General features: G+C 43.1%; 1 protein-coding gene across 6 annotated transcripts in view; it reads left to right on the forward strand.

Moving 5' to 3' along the window:
* Positions 1-24,538, forward strand: part of ncam1a (neural cell adhesion molecule 1a) — a 218,927-nt gene that overhangs the window by 176,335 nt on the left and 18,054 nt on the right. For all 6 annotated transcript variants that reach the window (XM_062406072.1, XM_062406074.1, XM_062406073.1 and 3 more), the window contains 6 exons: positions 3,754-3,938; positions 4,428-4,521; positions 6,890-7,057; positions 10,795-10,920; positions 21,482-21,606; positions 22,569-22,749. In XM_062406072.1, coding sequence (XP_062262056.1) covers positions 3,754-3,938; positions 4,428-4,521; positions 6,890-7,057; positions 10,795-10,920; positions 21,482-21,606; positions 22,569-22,749 — 879 coding nt within the window. The remainder of the gene's footprint in view (positions 1-3,753; positions 3,939-4,427; positions 4,522-6,889; positions 7,058-10,794; positions 10,921-21,481; positions 21,607-22,568; positions 22,750-24,538) is intronic.

Genomic DNA, 24,538 nt, shown 5'->3' on the forward strand with positions numbered 1-24,538 from the left:
AGGACCGAACCATCTTGATGCCAGTCGTGTTGTCTGAAGGTTGCAGGGCGGGAATGTAATAAAGTGTGAATTATACTTTCCACAATTATACTTGACTGCGAGAGGGCGGAGAGGGTAATTTTTTAGCGGCTGTATTATTTTTTCCGCTTCGCTGCCAAGTAACAACCGTCTGCAAGGATTAGGAGGTTAAGATGTTTTTCTTTGTTTTGCCAAATTTCAAATGTAACGGTGATGGCGATGTTAAATTATCTCGGTGGCGTTCAAATCCATCGAAGGTAAACAGTTTACAGCTGAGCATCAGAAGAGCTTTATATTCTCCATGGTTCACTTGTGGTGGATGAAAACAGCACTTTCACCTCATAGTTAACGTTTTATTTCAACTCAGATGGGAAACAGAACTGCATATTTTACCATTAGCTGTCCTGAGGCAACACTAACAAACTGTGCCATTGGAATACGCCCAGTACATGAGCCCTGTGCCATGTTCCCACCAGTTCATCACCTAAACCAACTCGTGTTTTTCGGAGCAGATAAACATGAAGGTGAAGCCAAATCGTACTTGATCTCATTCTGAAATCTGTCGGATGTTAAATTGGTAAAAAAATTAAAACATAAATCCCAACAAATGCTTAATTGGATTAACTGTGCTCTCGATGTGCCAGCAATCTGCTGAGAGATATAATCACAATGCAGCACTGATAGAGTTGTTTGAGGGACTCGAGTAATCAGCGAATAATCAGGTAGCTGATTCGCCGTTGCCAAGCAATTATCGATAAGAGGAGGTGCTTTGTCTTGAGCAGAGCTCTCGCTCTCTGTCCTCTATCGCCGCTCGCCCACTCGCAGGATGAAGACGTTATCTGAGGGTGGAGCTTCCTATCTGCTGCACAGCGTGATCCTATTAGCCGGGCTGAGAGGGTCTGGGTCTGCTGCTGGAGGACTGATACAGGAACGTGTTAATGTCTCCGCTGCTCCGGCTCCGTTCCCTCAGCCGTCGAGGTTTGTTTGAGCGAGGAGCAGGCAGGTCGCTTCAGGGAGACGCCTCCGTCCTGATGGCGTCGCACTGACATCCTTCAAACCCACGCTGCATCACAGCATGTCGCTAATTATACTTTGCATTTCTTTATGTGGTTGTCTCTACATTTGCAGAGGGCAACAGTTTAGCTATGATTATACCCATACTCTAAGAAATAGCAGAAAACCATTGATGTGAATAATAGAAATGTTAAAGTCTGAGGATTTTTATCACAAAGAAATTCCACTAGAATGATCATTTTCTCAGTATCTCATCCCTGGGGAGGCAGAATCAGGGTACAGGGATTTATTCCTTAATTGGTTATTCCTACATGGCCAATAAAAAACTTGATATTCCACTAATATTCCTATTTGAATACAGCCATAAACACTCTGATGAATGGAAAAAGCCTTCATTACACCACTTTATCGCTTGCTGGAGGGTATTATATCCAAGATTTCAAATATTAAAAAAAGATATGGATCCATTTGAATCTTGTTGTTTAGTTGTTTGGTTCTCAACCAGATTGAAGAAGTGTCTTAATTGGAAAGTGCTAAATTTTAAATAAGGTTAAATTTGGAAAATACCCCAAAACAATATGCTGTTTATATGATTCATAAAAGAGTCAGAATATTGTGATATCCCAGAATGACTTTGGATGTTAGTGTGCGGGTAAACACTGAGTCTCCAGCCTTCAGGAATAAACCAGGTCACAGGGACTTAAGCAGGTCAATGAGGCCCCACAGCAGCCCTGATAAGAAGCAGTGAGTGAGCGAGTGGCTCCAGGTGAAGGAGCCTCTTTGGACTCGTCCTCATCATCAATCCATAGCAGCCGTGCTCTGCAGAGCTTTCAAGGATCCAGGGTCACGACTAAAAAAAAACAACCCGACAGTATCAGAGGCCACAGCGTTTCCCAGCACTCGGGAACAAAAGCCTCCTTCACTGCATCCGTGAGTAGCTGCTCGGTGAAAGGGAAACAACACAGGGAAACAATCACCTCCGGTTTGAGCCTCTCGTGCTTTCAACGACGAGGCCGACAACTAATATAGAACACGAGCAGTGACGTGTGTTTTCATCAAATTCCAAAATAACAGTTTCAGTCAAGCCACACACTCACAGACATCGGTCACGTGAACATGTCAGATGTTTTTTTTTAGTTTTTAATCAAGATCCTTGTATAATTTCCTGGGAAATTGATGAAAATGTCAAAGGAAGTGGAAAATAAATACCTTGATCCGCCCTGTTTGTCTGGCTGCTCTCCAAACTGTAATGGGATCTGTCTAAACCCCCCCCCCCCCCTTGTCCTTCCACCAAGTTTCCATTTAGTATATTTCTGTGCGGAATCCTGCTGACAAACAAACGGACAGAGAACAAATCACCTCCTTGGTAGAGGCGGTTGCATTTTCTATTGGCGCTGACAGTTCACAGTGTTGTTATCAATGTGGCACACTTGTGATTGTGTGTCGATTAGACTGCCTGTGTAATAACGACACTCAGCCCCCGTGAGACACTGAGGTTTTTGTGATTGCTGCAGAATTTCGCAGTAAAACTTCACATTTACCTTTCGTCAGAAGTAAAACAGGCACAAAGAAAAATTGAAAAGAAAGAAGCAATTTAATGTCCCATAAAAAAAAACAGCATTGCCTTTAAAACTTAACTGGTACCATAAAAGACCTAAGCCCCAAAATAGTACAAACTTGACATGAGTACAACCATAAGATTATAATATTCTGTCAAGCTGCAGATTTCCAAAAGGGGAGTTTCTCACTGGCAGGTCCTGGAGAAGCTGAGAAGAGGTTCTTCACTCCTGTAATGAAGGAATCAGTGTGGCCTCACTAAGCTGCATCAGTCCTCTGCATCCTGGGGATTCCTCATGCAGAAATGATATGAGTTGTATATTTAATATTGTATTTGAAGGGGTTTAGAACCAACAGAGCCGACTTGGTGTGAGATTTTAAAAACCAGCTTTGTACTGGTGAATATTTGACTCCTTTTGAGGAACATTATTCAGGCTCAAACTAAAGCTGAGTGAAGCCTTTACTGGAGATCCGCTAACAAAAAAAACCCTGAAGGTAGAAGTGAACTCGTGCCAGTCACAGCGGGACGTCGAGTCCATGCACATCCAAGATGCTTCTTGACTTCTCTATTCAAAAAGTCAGTTTGCAAAGATGACGGCTTTTATTGAATCCAAATCCAAGTTGTTCTATAGTTTATGCACCACAGTGTCAGCACGATGACAGTGTGGGAAAATAACTGTCTTGTAGTCCAGAGATGGAAGAAGTACTCTGACATTTTACTTATGTAAAAAATACAAATATTTTTTCTACATTAGTAAATAGAACTCAAACCCTTGAAGAAGAAAAGTGATAATTTGACCAATTCCCTTCTCGTTATCGACATTTATAAATATCAAAAACAACGTGTGATAAACATAAAGTAGTTTGATAGATAATCACTGATATATTTCATGCAATGACTGTGAAAATTACCTGACGATAAATCCACTTAAGTGAAATACAGATACATGAATAATGATCTTAAGTACATAAATGAATTAAATGCACTTTGTTACATCCCACTACTTTTGTATTTCCACAGTCAGGATCCAAATTAGAGGGACCCCCTTTATAAACACTCAAAATATCCATTATCTTGATCGTGTTGTCTTAATTTTTGTATCTGGTGTCATGGGTTGATTAAACACCGGCCATCTTCTCTCTCCTCTTCCTTTGCTGCTGCAGATGCTCCAAAGATCCTGGGGGGGGTGATGACGTACACATGGGAGGGAAACGCAGCCAACATCAGCTGTGAGGTGGAGGCTCACCCCGGAGCGTCAGTCGTCTGGTTCAGAGAGGACCTGCCGCTGCCCAGCGCCAACGCCACCAACATCAAGATCTACAACACGCCGACCGGCAGCAACCTGGAGGTGGGCACCTCCTGCTGTTTGCAAAAAAGAACACACAAGCTTTGAGATAATATCACAGTTCTTGTCTGTAGTTCCATTTTTATACTTACAAAACCAACCGTTAGAGGCAATTACATTTAAAACAACAAGGCTTTTCACTTTGGCTTTGAACATTTGTCAGTTTAAAAGGAAAGTTCAATTTCCTACTTGTGAATGAAACCGATAAACTCGCCTCAACTGAGAATAAGTGAGTGTCAGGAATAACCAACGAGTCAGATTATAACAGCCTCTTTAAGTACAGAGTGATAGATCTTGATGTCAAGGAACCAGGGGATAAAGATCAGTTCCTACAACCGACTTCTCTGCTTCTCCGAAATGACTCACTTGTGATAAGTCGTGATTGAACTGCTCATAAATTCCTTCCTTCACTCTTTTCCTAATAGGATAATTTTCTTGTTCAATGTTTGTCTGAGGTTTTAAACTTGTTTTATTCGACTCCTTCCCCCTCAGATTACTCCTGATTCCAGCGACTTCGGGAGCTACAACTGCACGGCAGGAAATGCAATGGGCACCGAGCACAAGGAATTCCTTCTCATCCAAGCAGGTTGGTCAAGGGAAACCTCTTTCTTATCCATCCAGCCGTTGGAGCCGCTCATCCGGTTCTCGGGTTGCAGAGGTATAGCCGATCACGCTCTCCAGCTCTTCTTTGGGGATCCCAAGGCGCCAACAGGTATCCCTGTTGGGATATGTAGCCCCTCCAGGGAGTTCTAGGTCGACCCCCTCCACTGTCCACTAGATTTGGATGCCTTTATTCCCAATCTCATTCTTTTGTTCACGACTTCAGAGCTTGTGATCATAGATAAGTGTTAGTATGAAGAGAGCGGTCAGGTACAACGCCCCCCCCCCCCCCTTGCTTTGGGCTACAACTCACCCCCAACCTGTGCACTGGACGTCTTAAATTTCAACTCGAGGACTCTGCAACCCCTAAATAATAGAGATATTGAGTTGTGTCACATTAACAGTATATGACGAACGAATCCGGACCTCCCTCCACCCTCCCCCGATCCAGCCACCCTAGACTAAATGATCGTTCCAAGGTCAAGTTTAATTCCCTGGACTTTTAGAGCTCGGCAGTAAAACCAGGATCAAGGCCCATTAGATGTTATTGATACAATTTTAGAGTCAATTCTTCAGGCAGTCAAAAGGGACAATGTGTGATGTGCTATATGCAGCGGGTCGAAAATGATCAGACCACCTTTCCATTCACTTGACTATATAAACGTGTATTCACGGGGGTTATAGACACTGACCCTGTCGTCCACCAGGAGGCGCTCCCACAGCACAGACCAGTTACGAAGTGTAGGCAAACATCCAAATTGCTCTGGATCTGTCTTTTAAGTCCTAAAGATTGTTTTTTTTTGTTAGCTTCATTTGCTATGCTAATTGTTTTGGACTCATTAGAGGAGGCAAGTCACTCAGGACCCTGACTAAATACAGGGCAGTATAAATTAATTGGACTCACAACCTCACAAACATCATCGGCCCTTCGAGGTGTTTTCTTTTTCTGTTTTTCTCATTTGCTGCGTAACTCGTCAGTTTGCCTGAAGCGTCTCCTTCAGACCAGAGCCGGAAAACACACCATTTAAATACAGTGGGGTCTCCTTTATAGGTTTATTTTGCATGTTTATCCATAAAAATAACTCTTTAGTGATACATGATTATCGTACACAAGCCAGTTATGATTGTGTGGGAGGAATCATTAGCTGTTGTATTTGTGGTTGTGGCTCCAGGAAGTTTGCAGATAAGTTGATTGGTGATTAGTTTATTTTCCGTTGCCATTTAGCACAAGAGATAAACATCCAGCGTAGCTCGGTAATGAACAAGCGGTGAGGTTCCGGTGTTCAAGCCCCGGAGGCCTCACTGTTCATTAACACCCAGCAGCCTCATCGTGATCAATGGAATAGACGACGTACTTTCACTGTGCGTCGGAAGGAGGTCAGTGAAATCAAATAGGTTCATCCCCTGGAGAGCAGGAACGTGATCGGTGACTCTGAAGAATCTCGGTAGCTGATGGATTTTTCTATTAACTCATTAAGAATCGTGCTTGCGACAAACTCAGTTTATCAGATTTTGTGCAAATTAGCCAGATTGGAATGGAAGCGCTGAACGGACCTCCCGACACATTGGCTTCCACGGTCAGGTCAGAACAGGTCCCCCCCCCCGTAGCGTGAATGAGGTACTGCAGTGTTGTCACTTGCTCAGCTCCACGGAGCTGTGACCCTCAGTCTCATCTTCAAAGCTGCTGATTCTGAGCAGGAGGTGTTGCATTGACTGCCCCCCCCCCCCCCCCGATGCTTTTTAATGCAGTTCTCCTTCAGCACACTGCAGCACAAACACTGGCAACTACATCTCTGTTTTATTTATGATGGATTAAAGCCTCATTTCAATGGTTCAAGCACAATAACAACACATTTTCCTTCTGGAATGATGCAATCTGTGTCTGAGGAGTCATATCGTGTTTCACAGAGAGAATATATGAGCAAGAATGAGAAGAAAAGGGGTTTTGAGTAAAGTTGTATTTACTCAGGAAGTCTTTTTATAAAAGCACGTTAAATGAATCTGCAGCTTTTAAATGAAAACTTAGATATGCTGACGGCCTCTAGATGTCGGTGATGATAATCATTTTTTTATGGTTTTAAGAAAGAGGAGATATACAGAGATTAATGCCAGGAGCAGTAGATTTGTTATTACAGGTTAAATGTTGCTTCTTCTAAGTTAAACACTGGGTTGTTTAAATTGTGATAAGAGTTTATGAGCCCTTTGTAAAACTTATTTTTATTAAAAAGCCTTTTTACACTAGGAGATAAACGTAGCTCCTACATGGTCACATTTCAAACCTCTGATTCTTTATTTTTGTATTAGTTTCAGCTAAGAAGAAATAACATTTTACGTTTTCTCTTTCTCCTTTGCAGAGGTGCCCTCATCGCCAGAGCTCCAGTACGTGGAACCTTTCTCCAGCACAGCGGTGGCCGTGTTCGAGGAGCCCGACTCCACTGGAGGGGTTCCCATCATCAAGTACAAGGTGGAATGGCGTCTGCCCGGCCAGGATTGGACTGGCAGGGAGTATGAAGCCGACGAGGGTGAGTCATATCGAACGCTGCAAGTGAAGAAACCTGAGCTGCAGATCTGAGATTTAAGGTTATAACTGGAAAAGAAACGCAGAAAAAAGCAAATAGAGGCAGTTTGAATATTTAATATCTACTGTTTATGTCCAGGGGGAGTAGTTGTACTTGGGGGTACATGTACTCTGTGATACGGGCTGTCTCGGCACTTATTGCATTTGCTTCCTCTTTGTTGCTGAATTTGGTTGCTTACATGCATTTGTAGGTTGGACCTCTCCCTTCTTTTGGCTCTAACAGATCTTTAGAAGGCTTTATCATTCAAACTGACCAATGGATTGCCAGGATATCACCCTGCAGAGCAACTGATCAACTGGGGCTGTAAATTAGGATCTAGTCAATAAGAGGTTGAAGTCTTCAGACCTAAGAGGGAGATAATTGGAAATGCCCCAGTTTAGTTTGAAAACCCTGGGGTTGTGTCTGAAAGGGCAGAAATGGAGAAGATGACTCGGTCACCCCCGTCTCTTCATGATTGGTTCTGATCTGTAAAGACAAAAGCATCATTAACACTTTCAATAATGTTTCCACCTCATTTTAGGTCTAAGCAAAGAAATCGTTGCTCTTGTAAGATTATCTGCAGCCAACAGCAAAACAACAATGTGGTTCCTGTTTGTACTGGCAGGTGCATGTTAGGTTTACATGTGGTTATGTGACGTGTGGTGAAAATTACTTCTGATACTGAGCTAAAATGCTAAAATGATCATTTCATATCTCCACATTTAGCCACAGGCATTTCTTAAGGTGGGACACACAGTAAAAGAAGTTAAAAACAAAAACTGAATATAAAAACAAATTCCAAAACAATTGTTCAAAATGTCTCTATTGATTCCACTCAATGAGCGGAACATAACAAAGTGTCTTAACGAGCTCTGTGTAGTATCGTACTTTGTCATTAGTGACTGTGCCACTGTGAGGCAGAGTGAGGATTCAGTTTTGAATTCGTCAACACTCACCTTGATTTTCCCCGAAAAGTCACAGATTGTTCTTTTAATCAAGTGAAGTGGAAGCGAGGGACGTTGTTAGAGTCTCTGTTGAGGGTCGGTGATTTCTGCTCTGTCTGCAGACGCATCACAAGCATCAGGCCCCCCCCCCCCCTCCATTGTTCTGTCTGTTTCCTTTTGACTCCACCTCCCACACAAAGCCAATATGAGCCAGAGCTGCAGAAACACACACTGGTGCCAGCAACAAGAGTTAATCCCAACATGACAGGAGCTGATGTCAAGAGGGGAGGTGGAACACAGGGCAGCCTGAATGACAGTCAGCTCAGACACTGACAGGCCCCAGATGATATCCAGCGCCCCGCCGAGGGTCCGCGGCTCTCACAGATCTGGATGGTTCTCGTCCCGTCTGCCACACGGGACCTGTCCGTCAGCGGGTGACAGGCTGCGCTGTCAGCTCGAGGCCCGAGAGCCGCCTGTCACGGGAAAACAAAACACATGCACCCCCACAACAACAAGCGAATGGTGCCACAAATACAGACCACATCACCTAATCCACATCTTAACATGAAGCAAAGCCTTTTTCCCAAAAAATGGGCACACATGTCCTCTCCGATAATTAGATTAAGAATTTTAATTTGCTAAATTTGGATTATAGAAGATTATTTAGGATGCAGTGCCAGGAATGAACAGGAGAACGTGTTGTGATAAAAACCAGTAAAACGAGTGAAATGTTCAAATAGAAAAGTGTTTATCTCAGTTGTCAGAGCTTCCATCACATGTTTAAACATAGTTCAGCCAGAAGGTGAAACCACAGTCGTCCCTATGGGCCCATAACCTGCTCCACTGTACTTTTGACTGTATTTACACAGGACCTTTCCAGTCTTATCGACAACACAGACATTGTGACAGTGCTTCTTTCTATTACACACCATATACACTTCAGAATGCAGGTTTGAGCATCGAACCAGTGACATGTTAGTTCATGGACGACTCTCTCTGACCCCTGAACGTTGGCGTTACCCTCTGTGCTCGTCCGTGAAGCTTCAGGTCAAATATCTTTCTTATGCTGTAAAACCTTGAATAATGACTCTGGTGTAACGCTGTGTTCTTATCTCAAACTGCTTAACGAGATCTGAACCAACAAGGCTCGTTAAGGACGCACAGTACTCCCAGTCTGCTCCTTCGACTGTTAATTGATCGAAATCCACACAAGCTCAACGGTTGGTTACTTCTTCAATGACGTGAGCAACACAAACCCAATTCGCCTCCTTTAATTTGTGAAGTACACACTCCAGGATGCTGCTGTAATCATGTGCTGCAGAGACACCGTGATAAACATGTGCTACAAATCAGTCCGATTCAGTCGGTCCAGTGCAGATCACCTTTCAGAGAAGCAGAGAGGAACCAGGCTTTGTTATTCACTGGTGAACTACTCCAACTGGTTTCAGCCAACGTCCTTCTCATTGAGACATAACGTAAAAATACGCATTCAGAAATTTTCTCTCCATGTGTCACAATAATCAGGGAAACGCTCCTCAGCTCCTTTGGCTCTGAATTCAGTTTTCATCCATGAAATTACCATTCTGTGTATCGCGCAGTGTGATATCAGCTGAGTGGTTCCTCCCCCCCCCCCCCCCCCCTCACAGAAGTCAGGAAGCACATTTATGTATATTATGTGTGTTTGTATCCTAATTGAAATCTCAATGGCGTCGACTAATATGCAAATTACTCCGTCTGTGTAATGAAATGTAACCAAGGACATTTTAATCAGGATATTTTATTATTTTTCCCCCTAAATTCAACCATTAGGGAATTATTTAGATGATATATATATTTAAAGTTTTCACAATTCCTACTTGTTACTATGTAAATTGATTCGACCCTTGAAATGACATTTGAAGGAAGCCTGCTGGTGTCTAATGCACCTAAAGCCCTTTGTGTTATAATTGATCTTTAATGATATTGTCCTACAGTAAAAACCGGTAATGATTAAACCACACTGTCCCACTGTAATTAGAGCTTTTTTCCCTTTTTGTTGGCGTTTGATTTTTCACGATGTTGCTCTGCTCTGCCTCCGGGCTCGACGGCTGTCGTCATTTTCAATCTTCCGGGCTGTTTATGTGCAGCTTTGCTCCCGTTTGTCACCGAGTCCCCGGGAATAATCCCATCAGGAGAATATTGCAGTTTACCTGCGGTGACCTGCCGACTGCCGCATGTACAGGATGAATAAAAAATGTCTCATGCGGATGTTTCTGTCAGAGCTGGAAGTAGAGAAACCTACGGGAACATGACGTTAAGTGGCGGAGTCCCAGTCAAGCTGCACCAGGTTGCATCACTCATAGATATCAGTGTAAATGACGGTGATTAATACAATAACATATATTTCATTAACCAAAAGAAGTTCTCATACCTCAAAGCTCATTTATTTGTTTGCAGTGAATTCATTTCAGTGTGTACGTTTTACATTTTCATCTAAACTCCATCTCTGCAACCTGCCAACATCTTATCATCAATACTGAATGAGCCCAGTGAATTCTGTGGGTTTCTGTGGATTATCCAGTTTTTGGATCCTCGTTAACTTCCACCGGCTGCAAGTCTACCTGGATTTCATCTGGTATAATTATAAAAATAAAGATTTTGTATCACACACAAATCAAGAAGGTGAAAAACAAACATGTAGGATCGGAAATCGAATTCTGAGTCTGTTTTGGTGGAACTGGTTGGACTAACACCATCCTCTCTCCCCCCCCCCGACAGACACGAGCAGGATCACCATCGTTGGCCTGAAACCAGAGACCACCTACGAGCTCAAGATGTCGGCTATCAACGGAAAGGGCGAAGGCGAGAGCAGCGAGGCCAAGACCTTCAAGACGGAGCCAGTCCGTAAGTACCCCCCCCCCCCTCTCCGCCTGTGTCCCTGTTCTGAAGTCAGTGCTCCTCTGACCCCCCCCTCCAACACTTTGAAGCTAATTCTCACCTCCACCGCCCGCCCCGTGTCTAGCTGAGCCCAGATGCTTCACCCCCTTCGTTCCTCTATCCCCACGCCAAGTCCCCCCCCCCCCCAGCGCAGGCCTCTCCCCATCCATGGCTAGAAGGAGCGATAACTCATGAAGCCATTGCCACTTCTAATCATCCTCGTTAACGGTGTTAACTTTGCAACGTGTGACCTCTGTATCCCTCCTCGGCCGATCGAGTGCAATGTGTGAGTCAAACCTCGCCGCCCTCTACGTTTCTTTTGGAGAGCTTTAGCTTCCCAGCCGCCCAGTCACGTCTCTGAGGCTGATTTAATACTTCAGTGTGAAGTGGCGGTTCTGTATTTAGAGTTCAGGGACAGTGATAACGTGTCCGAGATGAAATGCTGGATATTTCAATTGCGTTTGAAGGAAAAATCTCAACCGAGGGCCAGAGAGATGCAAGGAGAACACCTGCTTCTCAGCTGGATATCGGGGGGGGGGAGATTCTGACCGAGTTGCATTTGCTCATCAACCGCGGCACTTGCACCAGATTCTTGGATTTTCCTGTCATCTTCTACGTTCTCACCATTTTTCTTCTATTCTTGACAATCGCAGAATCTCCTATGGAGCTCCAGAAACTGAGTAAAACAAAGATCTCTTGGATCTAGTTTACACTCGTCCAGTATGTGTTTAATGTAACGACTGATAACTTAATTAGACTTTTCACCTTTTAACTTGCAAACAGAGTCTATAAAGGGGGGGGGGGGGGGGGGGGTTAGGGTTGACGTGCCCTTGAGCATCTCATGTATACATATATACAGGATGGTTGCAGCTGTTGCTCCGTATGTTTCATAGCACATTGTTTTCTATGATAGGGTTGGAATAGCACAGTGTGGTGTATACATGGAGACTGGAAGTCATTGGGTACGTCACTGAAATGACAGCTGACAGCGAGATAGGAGAGCAGATTTAAAGTTTGACAGCAGCGGTGTGATTGGCTAATTGAGATAACGGCCGGGTCTGATTGGATTACTGTAAACACCCGACTGTCAGCTGATTAGAGGAGGCAGGGAGAGAGCTGTGAATAAATGAAGCAGAGAGAGAGAGTCCTACTCGCTTTACACGGTCGTGAAAGAATCCTAATGTTAGTGGCACTTGTAAAAATACTAAAAGACTTTACTGACATAACATATATTTGAAATGGCAGCACAGTATCAAACTGTGCTCGTCTCAATATTGATGAGGAACTCAGATTAAAGGATAATTCTGCTTCTTACTTTTAGAGTCAATTTCTAAGATTATAAGACAGGTTTTAAAGGAGCTCTTAGTTTATCTGGATTATGTAAACCTCTTTATTTGTGGAGTAAACCGACGTGAGCACGGCTGAAATGTTTGTAATGGAGAAAGATGTTCACAATTCGAATTATTCAAGTGTTTTACTTTGGTATCTGACTCTTTTAGTATCTTCTTTTTATATTCGTTATAATTCCATTTTATGATGTAATAGGGATCTGTGACTCTTGTCGCATTAAACCAGAATTATCCTTCGAACCATCTCAGTTTTCTAGTTCACCCAGAATACTCATAGAAGACAACTGGCCTATTTTTATTCAGCATCATTAATAAATCCTCCTTTTAGTTTGTAGTCTCCTCTGTGTTGTGCTTCCATCTGTGCTGCATCCCCCCCCACTGCTTCTGTAGAATCAGCATCCTGCTCAGTTTGTCTGAATCCCCGAAGCTGAACGTCGAGTCGAGTCACTCTCACTGGAAAAGTGTGTGTTTATTCACTTTAGAGTAGTTCAAGTTATGTGAGGTTCAGCTCAAACTTTACTTAAAGTATCATTTACAGAAATGGAATGAAGCTAAGATTATCATTTAATGTGCCGTATTACATTAGAGTAGCACAGGGGGGGAGGGGGGAGGGAGATTGGCAGCCAGGAGACAGAAGACACAGAATCCAGCCTGAACGATGTCTTATCCGGAGCGTGGAGCCATTTAAAAGTCACATTTCTTATTTTAAATAGTTTAAAGTGTTCCGGGGATTATCAGAGTGGAAAGTTAGGAGCAGATAGAGAAGTCAAACGAGACACAACAGCAGAGGGTGTTAGAGGATGTGGCAGAACAGAGCTGCCCTCTCTCATGGTTCACATTTCTCATTTCACTGTTTTTCTCTTTCTGTCTGTCATTTGTTTTGTCATCATGGTTTTTCCATCTGCTCTCTATTCCATCAGACCTCTCAGGCTATTCTTTCACAAGTAAGTTTATTTTCTCCCCCCCTCCTCCCCCCTCCACCCTCCACCCCCGACGTCTTGTGTTTGTTTTATTTCTCCATTCTGCACTCGGTTCCATCTCCGTGAAATGAATCTGCTTTTTATTTGACCGTTAAATACATTTAAATACTTCCTTTTAAGCGATGGAAGGAAACATATTTTTATAATAATGTAAATCTCTGTCACGTCCTCCACGGAAAAAGTTCCACAGGAATCCTCCCCCCCTCCCCCCAACCCCATAGATATGTTTTTCCCCAGTTCTCATTCACGACCTGTTGTACTAGTTTTCCAGATGGTGCATTCCTTTGCGTTAATGTGCGTTCAGGTTTGTTTGGTACTGTGATGGATTGATGTGACATGCAGCCTCTGGCGGGAGTGTTACTCTCGCCGGTAACGTTTTTTTTTTGGAGTCTCTCTCCTCTCTTATGAAACATATTGGACTTGTGCTCTGCAGCCGCTCAGCCTCAGAGTGTTAGAAAACCTCTTCAAAGAAAAGGGACTGTATTAAAAGATAACCGGGAAGAATACAGTCATATTAACGAACCAAATTCATGGGCATTAAGAATACTCTCTGGCGGTAATGTTAAAAGCATCAGGATAGAAATGAGTGTGGAAGCTTAAGGTTTAAATACTCAGGCTTTCTATTGCTAAGATATGAGCTCCTGGACTGCTTTTATTTCCAGATTAGACTTAATTAGACGTTAGGACAGTTGTGTCCCGGAGGTCACAGGAGAACAACTGATACCTTCACAGTTTCTGTCGGGACGCAGGTGGTGAGGAGCTGCAGCTCGAGAGAAGTTAGTTACTGTGTGTTGCTCCTAAAACCCCCCAGGGCTCTGATTCTTCTTTATTTTAGGCTTCATAAATATGGACAGAGTAGAGCAGGTCACAGAGTTTGGATACAGATCCAGAGTACGCACGTTGTGTCCCACTTTCAGGAGCCGCGTCCATCAGGGGACTTTGCTTACGAGGGCTTCGTCTACCGAGTGAGGCCGTCTGCAGAGGATTTCCTCTTTGCAGCAGTTTAGCTACGGTAGCATCGCAATCACTTGTTCATTTCGTCAGTGGCACACGATGAATCTGAATATAAGTTGCAGATCCACCGCTCGGATGCTTTGTTGGTCTGTAATGAATCTGCGTGTTTGTTAGACACGTTTGAAGGAGTCTTCAGAGTTGACGCTCACACGCAGCCCTTGAATTAGTGAAAAAGTATGGAAGGACCCAGATCTAACGATAAGCATAATACTGTTAAATCACAGCTGATCAAATAAAGAAACAGCTCAGGATCCTGTGAATAAATCCTGAGAGACTCTGCATCATTTGCTGCATCTCAATTTGTGTTGTGTTGGTTGCAGAGCTGCTGTCATGCTCACAAATACAAGAGCTCTGAACGAGGCCACAGGCTGTACACTCATTAAGTGGGAAGTCACAGTGTGGCTTCCAGGGCCTTGGTCAAAGGCAGCTGCAGTGTAGCTCTCTACATCTATCTTTCTATATTGTGGGATGAAAGTGCATGAGCAGAGACAAACCAACTGGGGTTAATAATAGGAAGCGATATCGGAAACAAAGCTAGTCCCAGAAGTTTAAAAGAAATGTCTCTAATCCTTAATAGGTTTTAAAGTTTGACATTTTCTCTGCAGGTGATATTTTCCTTATGTCTAATGTATAATTCCTGCAACATACAGTATCCAGTGTGTTTTAATAGGACTGAATACAAGATTATCTGATATTAATCTTTACATAATAAACAAAGAATATTATAGAAACTTAGCAGACAGCATGATAATAGAATCTATACATCTACTGTTACGGGGACATTCCCCTTTAAACAGGCTGAGCTGTTGTATCCCAGAGTTATCTTCCCACAGGACAGAGAATAATAAACCAAACACAAGTGACCGGGCACAGAGCTGCTCATGTCGAGGAGAATCTCCGGCTCCTCTCACTCGTGTTTTCATCTTTCAGTTTCCTCAGCGGTTCCTCCCACTACCGCTGCCACCAGTCTGGCCAGTAGTGAGTATTTTGCCAGTCCAGCAGTGTGCAGTGTGACTCTCTCTCTCTCTCTCTCTCTCTCTCTCCCCACCTCGACCTCTCTCACCTGCTTGGCCTCACATGTAGATGTTCACAGGAGGAATCACACCTCCTCCGTAGAGCTCGATGAGTCGGCAGCTTGTTGTTAGATTCGCTAACATCGATAGATTTTGATTTCACTAACTTTTGCCGAGGACATGACGTCCGCCCTCCTAACTCTCTGATCCTAGTGATAGTTGTGTGGGTGAGATTTGATTAACCCAACGTGCTTGTTCGTGAAAATTCAAAATCACAGTATAGACGCCTCTGATTGTGGTGAAATTAATTTTGATTGCATACTAACTCTGATGCCCACATGCAGGTTGGTGCTTTAGCAGAAATGTAGCATGACGTTAAAGTTCAGGGTCTGTTATTTAAATGTGAGTGTGCAGAAAAAGTAAGTTGCACTTAAAACAAATGAATAATCATCATAATAGTCATGATCTCCATATTACAGATCATTTACATCCAATTCATACTTTGTTAGACAGGTTTTAATATCTATTTATCTTATTTATTTAGTATGATGAATTTGTCCAAAAACGACGAGAGAAGTGTTATTTACAAAATTGTCAAACCCAGAGAAATTGCATATTGTTTGTTTAATAGCTATTTTCAGAGAAGACGTTCATGCAAATATGTATTTTGACGACAATCATGTCACAGAAATTTGTATTTTCCAAGATTACCAAGTGTCCAACTGGTAAATCCCACTGGAAACTCAGACCTGAGATAGATGGGAAAGAACTAAATGTAAATGTGACGTCTCTTAAGCCTCACTAAAATGAATATCCCCAAAAACACAACATCAAATGTATTTTTTCAGTGTGAAAATCACACCTCCCGGGTACAACCTTGCAGTGAGTATATTGGATTTTACACTGGGCAGAAGCGCCTAGAATCATAAACATTGACTGGTTAGAAAATCAGCCTTAACTCTATCGATCTGAACTTAGAGCTTCATCCCTAAGCCTGTTTGACGGGTGCCTTAAATGCATCGCTGTTCAAAGGAGCCCGGTACCCCCTCGGAATAACGTCTCCTCCCTCCCATCTCCCCACCACCTACAGAGTCTGTTTGTGCTGGTTCTGTCCACTGGTTCTGAATCTCCTCGTAAAAAGCCTCAGGCTGACAGAACCAACACTTACAAACCCCCCCGCTGGTGTTTCATGATCGTCTGGTGGCAAAACAACCAGTGATGTGGTTATCGATGGCACCTCGGCCAATTTGTAATTCACACAAAACCCAGATAACAACGTGCAGTGAAGAAGCTGCTTTGTGTGTTGTGGTCACCGGAGAAACTGCCACGTGTGTATTGCTGCTGCTGCTTTTAACTGGGGCTCTGTACGGGAGCCGGATGCTCTTGCAGGGTTCCTAACTGCATCCGTCCCTTTGAAAGCATTTGTCAGATAAAAACCTCAGAGTCCGATTCTCCGAGGAAGCTGTTGCCCATCGTCCTGCAGATGCTCTGTGTGTTACTCTGCTAAATGCATCACTCAGAAGGCTTTTAGTGCATCGTCGGATGCAGACCCTGTTTCTCCTGATGTCTCATGTGTTTGTGTTGTTGTTGCTTCTAAAAGCTGCAGAGTTGCCTCCACTCCTCCTCCGAACCTGATTTCCTGTTTGCTTCCCATTATTTTTAGACTTCTGTTTAAATTCAAATTGGGCTTTTAAGTTCCTTTGTGTGGAATATTGTCGGTCCTGTGGAAGGGATGAGGAAACTCTCTGGCTGCGCAGTTTTTGGTTGTGTCATAAAATCAATAACCTACGACAAAAACAACCAAAACTGAGTCTGCAACCGCTTCATAATTTCGTATGTGTATTTATAGAAATCTGTTTTAAAACCAATTTGTGTATTTTCTGTTCCTTTTGTTGTTTATGTTCCTTTTTGTGTCATTTTGTCTTTTTAACATTTGTTTTTGTTCATTGTGTTTGACATGTTTTCATCATTTCAAAAATGTTTTGTATGTTTCCCATATATCCTCCCCCCCCCCTCCTCCTCCTGCCCCACTTCTCCCCCCCCCCCCCCTCCCCCTTCTCCTATATTTTCCTTTGACCCGATCACGTGCGTGCGCATCATGTGACTTTGTCATGTGGCTCTTGCATGGTGCTGACGATGTCGTCCTCGCCGGCCAACAGAAGGTAACTGGTCTTTCCGTTTGTTTAGTTTTTTAGATCAGCAGCGACCACGTAGAGAAACTTTTTTTTTTCTCCTAAATTAGTTCTTTTTAGACGAGACGTTAAAAAAACACTTTCGCTTTATTTTCATTTGGCCATTTGTCATCCACCTCAAAGCACTTAGTGAACATGTTCCAGCTCCTCCAGTCATCTGGAGACTTTCTCCTTCATCTCACCAGTGATGCCTTTGCCCATTTCCCATTATAGACCATTGTAGACCTTTATGACCATTATAGACCATTATAGTAGCAATGCAAGACTCTTTCCTTCCTAGTGCCTTGTTACAGATTAAAACTGCAAGCAAAGAAAAACTCGACATCATGAACAATGCAGTCAAATATTATCTTGTTTTTAATTGCTCATGTCATTATAATTGGACTCACTATACTTATTTTACTTGTGAATTGCTGAATCATGCAAACATTTCATTTTAATTGGGCTCACACACTTCATTCCATCTCTTAAAGATATTACCCCTTTCCACTTTTTTCTTCTATATGACAAAGCACAATCTGATTGACACAAGTGTTAATTCGCCTGATTCGAGTCCATCTGTGCTTATTTCAATTGATTGGACATGATTTCAATTTAGTTCCATTTTAATCACCCGTCATTTTTATCTTTTATTCCCTAATGTACCTTTTTCTATCGTTCCCTCTAAATTCTGCCAAAATCCTCCCCCAGTTATCATGAGAATGATTGAATACAGTTTTTACAGATTTGACTTTGTCCAACCAGCTGATCTGAAGCTTTTTTTTGTGATTTATCCTTTTGTTATAAATCCCACTCGCTCATCACAGGAGCAGTTTTTACAAAGTGCCACTGACTGCAAACTGCACCGCACTGCACGAGTAATCACAGCAAACCACGAGCACAGCTCCTCCTTCTTACTGTGCCGGAGCTCCCAGTGGTTTTATTCTGATCGGACTCACAGCATGACATCACCACAGCATGCAAGTCGACTTCCTGTTTCACGTTGCATCCTTCTTCTTCTCATGTTCGGCCGTTCCTCGATGGGAACGTTGGTCCTGTCTGCATGTGTCTGTCTCTGCTGCCACCTTGACTCGGTTCTCCTGTTCTCACAAATACTGTCATTACAAAATGTCAGAACTGTGTTGAAAGCTTTTTATTAACTAAAAGCAACAGTGCTTATAGAATTCAATATTTTATAGAATATGGGAAATGATCGGATGATGAAAATTATTGGAAATCGGAGAAACTGCCTTGAATTCTGTGGTGAACCCGGAATTGGTCGGACTCACATTTTGAGATGTGAATTTTTCTATAAATTATTATTTAAACTTTTACTAATTTTACTTTTTTTTATTTGTACATACTTTATTTCTATCTTGTTTTGAGTTCCTTTCATACAAACCTTAGTCCCCAGGTCTCTTTTGAATCAAAGACAGTTGCTTCTGTCATGATTTAAGGATCTAAAGCTGAACTGTGTGATGCATTGCATAATAATAGAGATTTGACTCGGACATTATTCATCTTCTTTCCTCACTATGATTAATCCTGGTGTAAATACTGCATGGTAGTCTAACCGGACACGATTGACCTGATTCTAACCACTTGTTTCTCAATGTAAGCTGGAAGATGAGGGGGTTTATCAGATTGGGCTTCTTGTGGAACCACGCCTCCTTCACGCGTGTCCCAGTGTGAGGTCACGTGACGTCGCTCCACACGTGTGTGTGTGTGTGTGTGTCTCTCTCTTCCCCCCCCCTGCAGCCTGCATGTTGGAGCGTCTCACTCTAACCTTCCCTGTCTCTGCTCTGCCCCTCAGAACAAAACTCACCTAACCCAGAATGACGCTGTGTGGATAACAAAGCTAAACGTGCCACCGTGTTACCGCTGCTCTTACTAACTGGTTTCTTCACTTCCAGCATCTGTCATGCTCCCCACCCCCCCTTCCCCCTCCCCCCCCTTACCCTCACCAGTCTAGTGGTGCAGGTTTCAGACAGTGTGCTCCGACGGGAAACAAAGTGCCTTCATGCATATTCATTTAATTCATCGCAAGCACTGACACTGATGTTTGAAATGTTAAATATTGATTCTGAAGTAAACAACCGTGTGACACTCTCGTTTACTTGTGCAAACCTCCGCCAACGCCCTTTCAACAGACCCAACATTATTTTAAATTCTCTGGATCTCGATTTTCATATTTGGATCTCCACCAAACACACTCATGAATATCAGTCCTCTAAACATGCCTGGTTTTCTTCATCAAGATCCATGAATTATTCACTGAGAAATCAAGGGGAATGTACAATTAAAAGAAATATGGATTTGGATCTGCACCAAAATATAATGCCGTTTTTGTGTTATTATGCACACCAACTTTTTGGCGGAGGTAGTTATATGACACACAGAATAAAGTGTAGTTTCTGCTCGTGGGGCTGTTTAGATTGTTTGCAAATTCAGGAGATGATCAGTTTAATAACCAGATACCAAGGCTAACTGTGTTTGTACATAATTGATGACTTTGGCCTGGACGTCCACCCTTCCTGTCGGTTCAGCGGCTGCAAAGTCCAACATCTTTACACAAACGAAATAACGCCCAGGATCTCCCTCCCACCCGACTGTGTAAATGTTATTAAAAGTAATAGAGGAACACGTCCAATCAAGGCCGGGGAGCTCATTATCCAGCGACCCGGCAGCCATTACTCAGGAGGACAGAGCAGATAATGAATGGGGCCTCAAGGAGAACTCCACCTCAGCCAGTGAGCTGCATCGCCCCCCCACCCCCGCCCTCCTCCGAGCTGCCCTCAAAGGAGGGGTCAACCAAAAATCTGTCTTTGGTTATCAAACACCCTCTCACGCTTGAGGAGCTCGTTGATGAGCTGATCTGATAAAACACCATAACAGGAAAATAATAAAGGAGACATTTTTGCTTAGACGAGGTCTTTCAGGAGTTTTTCTGTGGAGGACACGAGCTCCCTTTACTTTGCAGACCTCTACATGAATAAAAAAAACTTTTGGACCCACGAGAGAAAAACAAAAAGCCTCACACGTCTCCTCTAATTTGACAGTTTCTTCATCTGTCAGTCAAATTGGAGCTGGAACACAACTGTGGTCAAAGGGAAACCGCTGTTTGGAACAAACATCCATCTCCAACGTCAAAGTCTAACACGTTCAGAGCCATTCATCAACCCTGACCTGCTTTTTTTATTTTCCTTCAACAACATCGCAGCATTCCCAAGTTTCCTCTGCAGATGAAACGGTCGTAATTCACTCGACCACCAAAGGTCCTCGTCGGGGAACATGACACAGATCCCATCTAGACGTTAGAAGAGAAGACTGATGGTTTTAAAGGATCTCAGTGGTTTTCACGACATGTATAAGATCAGATTTCTCCTCTCGCAGCTTCTCCTTCCTCCATTTCTTTCTTCAGACTATTGCAAACATTTATATTTGTAGCCGAACGCACGACTCGCATCTGAGTCCTTGAAACTCTAAACCAGTTACAGCCACCGCTCAGCCCTGCAGGTGGCGAGAGATTGATGATCCAAACACAGATGTGGGTGGAACATCGCTTGAAAAGCCGAACTTGGAAATATTTATCCCATAAACATGCTGTTACTCAACGAGAACATGAACTGGTATATTATTATTATTCTATACTATCACGGGGGGGGTGCGATCAGTCAACATGTGGTCGCACACGCTGCGCTGGAGACGACACTCGGGTTTGGATTTGAGCAGTTGTGTTCTTATCCCTTAATGGCTTCGCAAGAACCACATGGAGGCACAGGGAACTCTTGTATCACACGGTGAGTGAGGCCACCTCCACATCTGCTCTGTCCTCCACTGGCTCCGCTTGTTACAGACTGGAACATAAAGGGTTCTAGTGGATCCTGACGACACAGGAGGAAGGTTGGACAGGTTAGGGGTTAGACTGCAAACACATGTCGTGTTGCAACATCTGCTTTAATGTCTCCTCACTCTGACTTCTTGGTTTTTGTCCTGTGTAGGGGAACCCAGTGCTCCCATACTAGAGGTCAAGGTCCAGAACAGGGGCAATTCTCTGAAGGTCAACTGGATCAAACAGGACGACGGCGGTTTGCCCATCAAGCACTACCTGGTCCGATACAAGGCTGTGAGTATCCCCGGCAAGGAGGTAACCTGGTTCCACTTTGCAATGTTGTTTTGTTCTCACCATTTTTCATAAGAGCAACGTGGGTCATAAAAGCAGCTGTCAACAACTCCAGAGCACATTAAAGCACCTTGCATGAGTTTCAGTTCCCTTTACAATTAGCCCCCCACCCCCTTAGAATCCCTGACTGACTCTTGCTTCTGAACAACAGTAAAGTTTTTACTTTTACCAATTTGGAAGGAATAGTTTCCTCCGGGGACGTTGTCAACAGAGAGGATTAGTGTCCACGGACCACCCGGCGAGTCGCCATTACACACTGGCTCCTCACCAGTGAATACAGACACACTGTGTCCGATTACACACACAGACACAAACCTGTCGGGGGAACGCTTAGTCCCCAGTGAACCTCTGCATGGAAACAATGTGCAGCTTTTAACGACTTGTTATTTAGTAGTGCTTCGCACATTGTTGTCATGTTGTGTTACTAGAAATACACGTAATGTGGATTTCAGCTCTGGAGATGTTTGGCGTTGCTGAAAATGCAAAGAATTAAATAACATCAATATTGATTCCTTCATTTGAAACAGTGAAGTTGTGTTTAACCCCAAAATAGTTTCACAGATTTAGATTTGAGCAAAATGAACCATATCTCACCCTTATACGATATCGGAGATTATTGCATGACCAGTCAGAATTACTCAAATTTATATTAGTTACTAGAAAACTGTTATCTATAAACATTACATAGTTTGTTCCTTGTCATAGACGGATGCTACAAAGTCTCTGGAGAAACACGAGGAACTTTAAATTACACTGTAAACTATGTTGTATTTCCTTTATCTTGGGAAAACAGCTTGAGAAATGGGGTCACTCTTGAAATATTACTCTGCTTCTGTTTGACTGACCCCAATCTCACTTTGTGACCAAGATTTAAAGTCTGCCCCCCCGTTCGTCCCTTCCCTCAGAAACAAGCATCCGACTGGAAACCCGAGATCCGCCTCCCTAACGGCAGCGAGTACGTGGTGCTGAGCGGGTTGGACTGGAACACAGAGTACGAGGTGCACGTGGTGGCAGAAAACCAGCAGGGCAAGTCCGAGCCCGCCACCCTGGCCTACAGAACCTCCACAGAGCCCACCACCGTCCCAGGTACGAACTCCCATCATCCCACCCTGAGCATCCGCACACATCAGCCACAGTGAACAGAGACTCCCACCGTGACCACAGAGTCACTTGAACTGGGTGATAATTCACAGATTACCGGCTCCAGGGACTGACGTGGGTCGTCTGTCTCTGGTGTGTGGGACAGGTGCTCTGCTCTTACTGGACAGTGCAGTGGGAAACTGAGTGGAAAGACATGATGCACCCCCCCCCCCCCCCCCCCCCCCCAGGACTGTAAAAAGCCCTCAGATGTTAGATGTGACACAGAGGCAGTGCAGACTCATTGGATTTCCACTGTTTCCACTGCTCCAGGTCCAGTCAGAGCAGAAACCAGTCAGACCCGGAGCATTTGGTCCAGTTGACACCAAACACTTCTCAGATGGTCACGGTCTGTCTTGGTTCTGTTGCTGTGTGTGAGGTGCATGTTTTAACTTGGGCTGCCTCCCCGTCTCACTGAGCCAGACCCATGGAAGAGGTTTTTATCTTCCATTAAGAAATAGGTTTTTCTCTCTGTCTCATCCTGTCTCTTCCTCTGTAACACTTTTTATTTTCTTTTTTCACCATTAACTAGTCAGACATGCATTGAAGGAGCATGTTGTCATGTTAACATCTTATTAATGTTGCATTCTGCTTCGGCCTTTGTGTAGAACCACTAGGACAATAAATCAGAGAATAACCTCCTAGTAACTTGTTATTGATAGTTCTGTCCTATGGGCCTGATAATGTAAATTCTCTGAATACACTTAATAAATATATATTTTTCAACAGCAAAAGACAAAACAACAACTGTTAAATAATGTCCAGATAACTCTAATATTTTTATAACTCAGAATATATTCTAAAGTTTGGTCTTACTCATAACTAATTCACTACTAGTTTGCTCTTATTAAGCCAAACAGGTTATTTATTATCTTGTAGCTTCCTCTTCACACTTCACTAACAATCCATTGAAGCTCACGCTTCAACAATCAACACCTCGTCTTCTTCAGTGAAGAGTTACATCTTCGCAATTCTATTGAGATCCTTTATTCCCACTCAGTGGTAGAAGTTCACAGTCGGTACAAGAGTCTCCTTTAATAATGGAGCACTCAAGAGGTTTCATTTTCTTTTAGTTTAGAATAAAGTACTGGTAATGAAACGAAATCAAAACAGAACCACTGGGGCTTTTTATTCTCCAGCACCTGGCAGGAAGTGTAATAATGAACAAGTGGGCTTTAATAATATAAAGTGTTCGACTCTCCTCCAATCCTCACCTTCAGTTTCTGAACAAACGAGATCTCAATCGCTTTCCACCGGGTTTCCTTTCAAATCAAGGGAACATAAAAGAATCTGTAAAAGGACTTAAATACATAAAATAAGTCTCCTGAATGTCAGAAACAACAAAAAAGGATGAATTATTATTTAATACAAGTGGAATAACATGTGTTTTACTTTATTTTACGTCTTTATAATATAGCACTGAACCCTAATACTTCATTTAAATCATTTAGGTTGCATATGCCTGAGAAAGTACATATTTCATATCTGCATGTGTCGGATAAAAGTTTTATAAATTTCAGAAAGGCTCATTTGCTCAACAAGTAAATCACATGTGTGTTTCCAGGGCTCGGAAACCCTAGAATAAACTGCAGTTACAGTAACTGAGAGAAAAACGACAGAAAAGTAAATGAAGCTGGTAATTCTCACAATTCCATGATAAAAGCCCTTAATCCCAAAACTAATCTGCGGCTGGAAATAGTCCTCAACAAAAAAAGAGCTCTCTTTACTCCTGTTTGAA

This window comes from Platichthys flesus, chromosome 15, assembly GCF_949316205.1.
Source record: "Platichthys flesus chromosome 15, fPlaFle2.1, whole genome shotgun sequence".
Classification (NCBI taxonomy): domain Eukaryota; kingdom Metazoa; phylum Chordata; class Actinopteri; order Pleuronectiformes; family Pleuronectidae; genus Platichthys; species Platichthys flesus.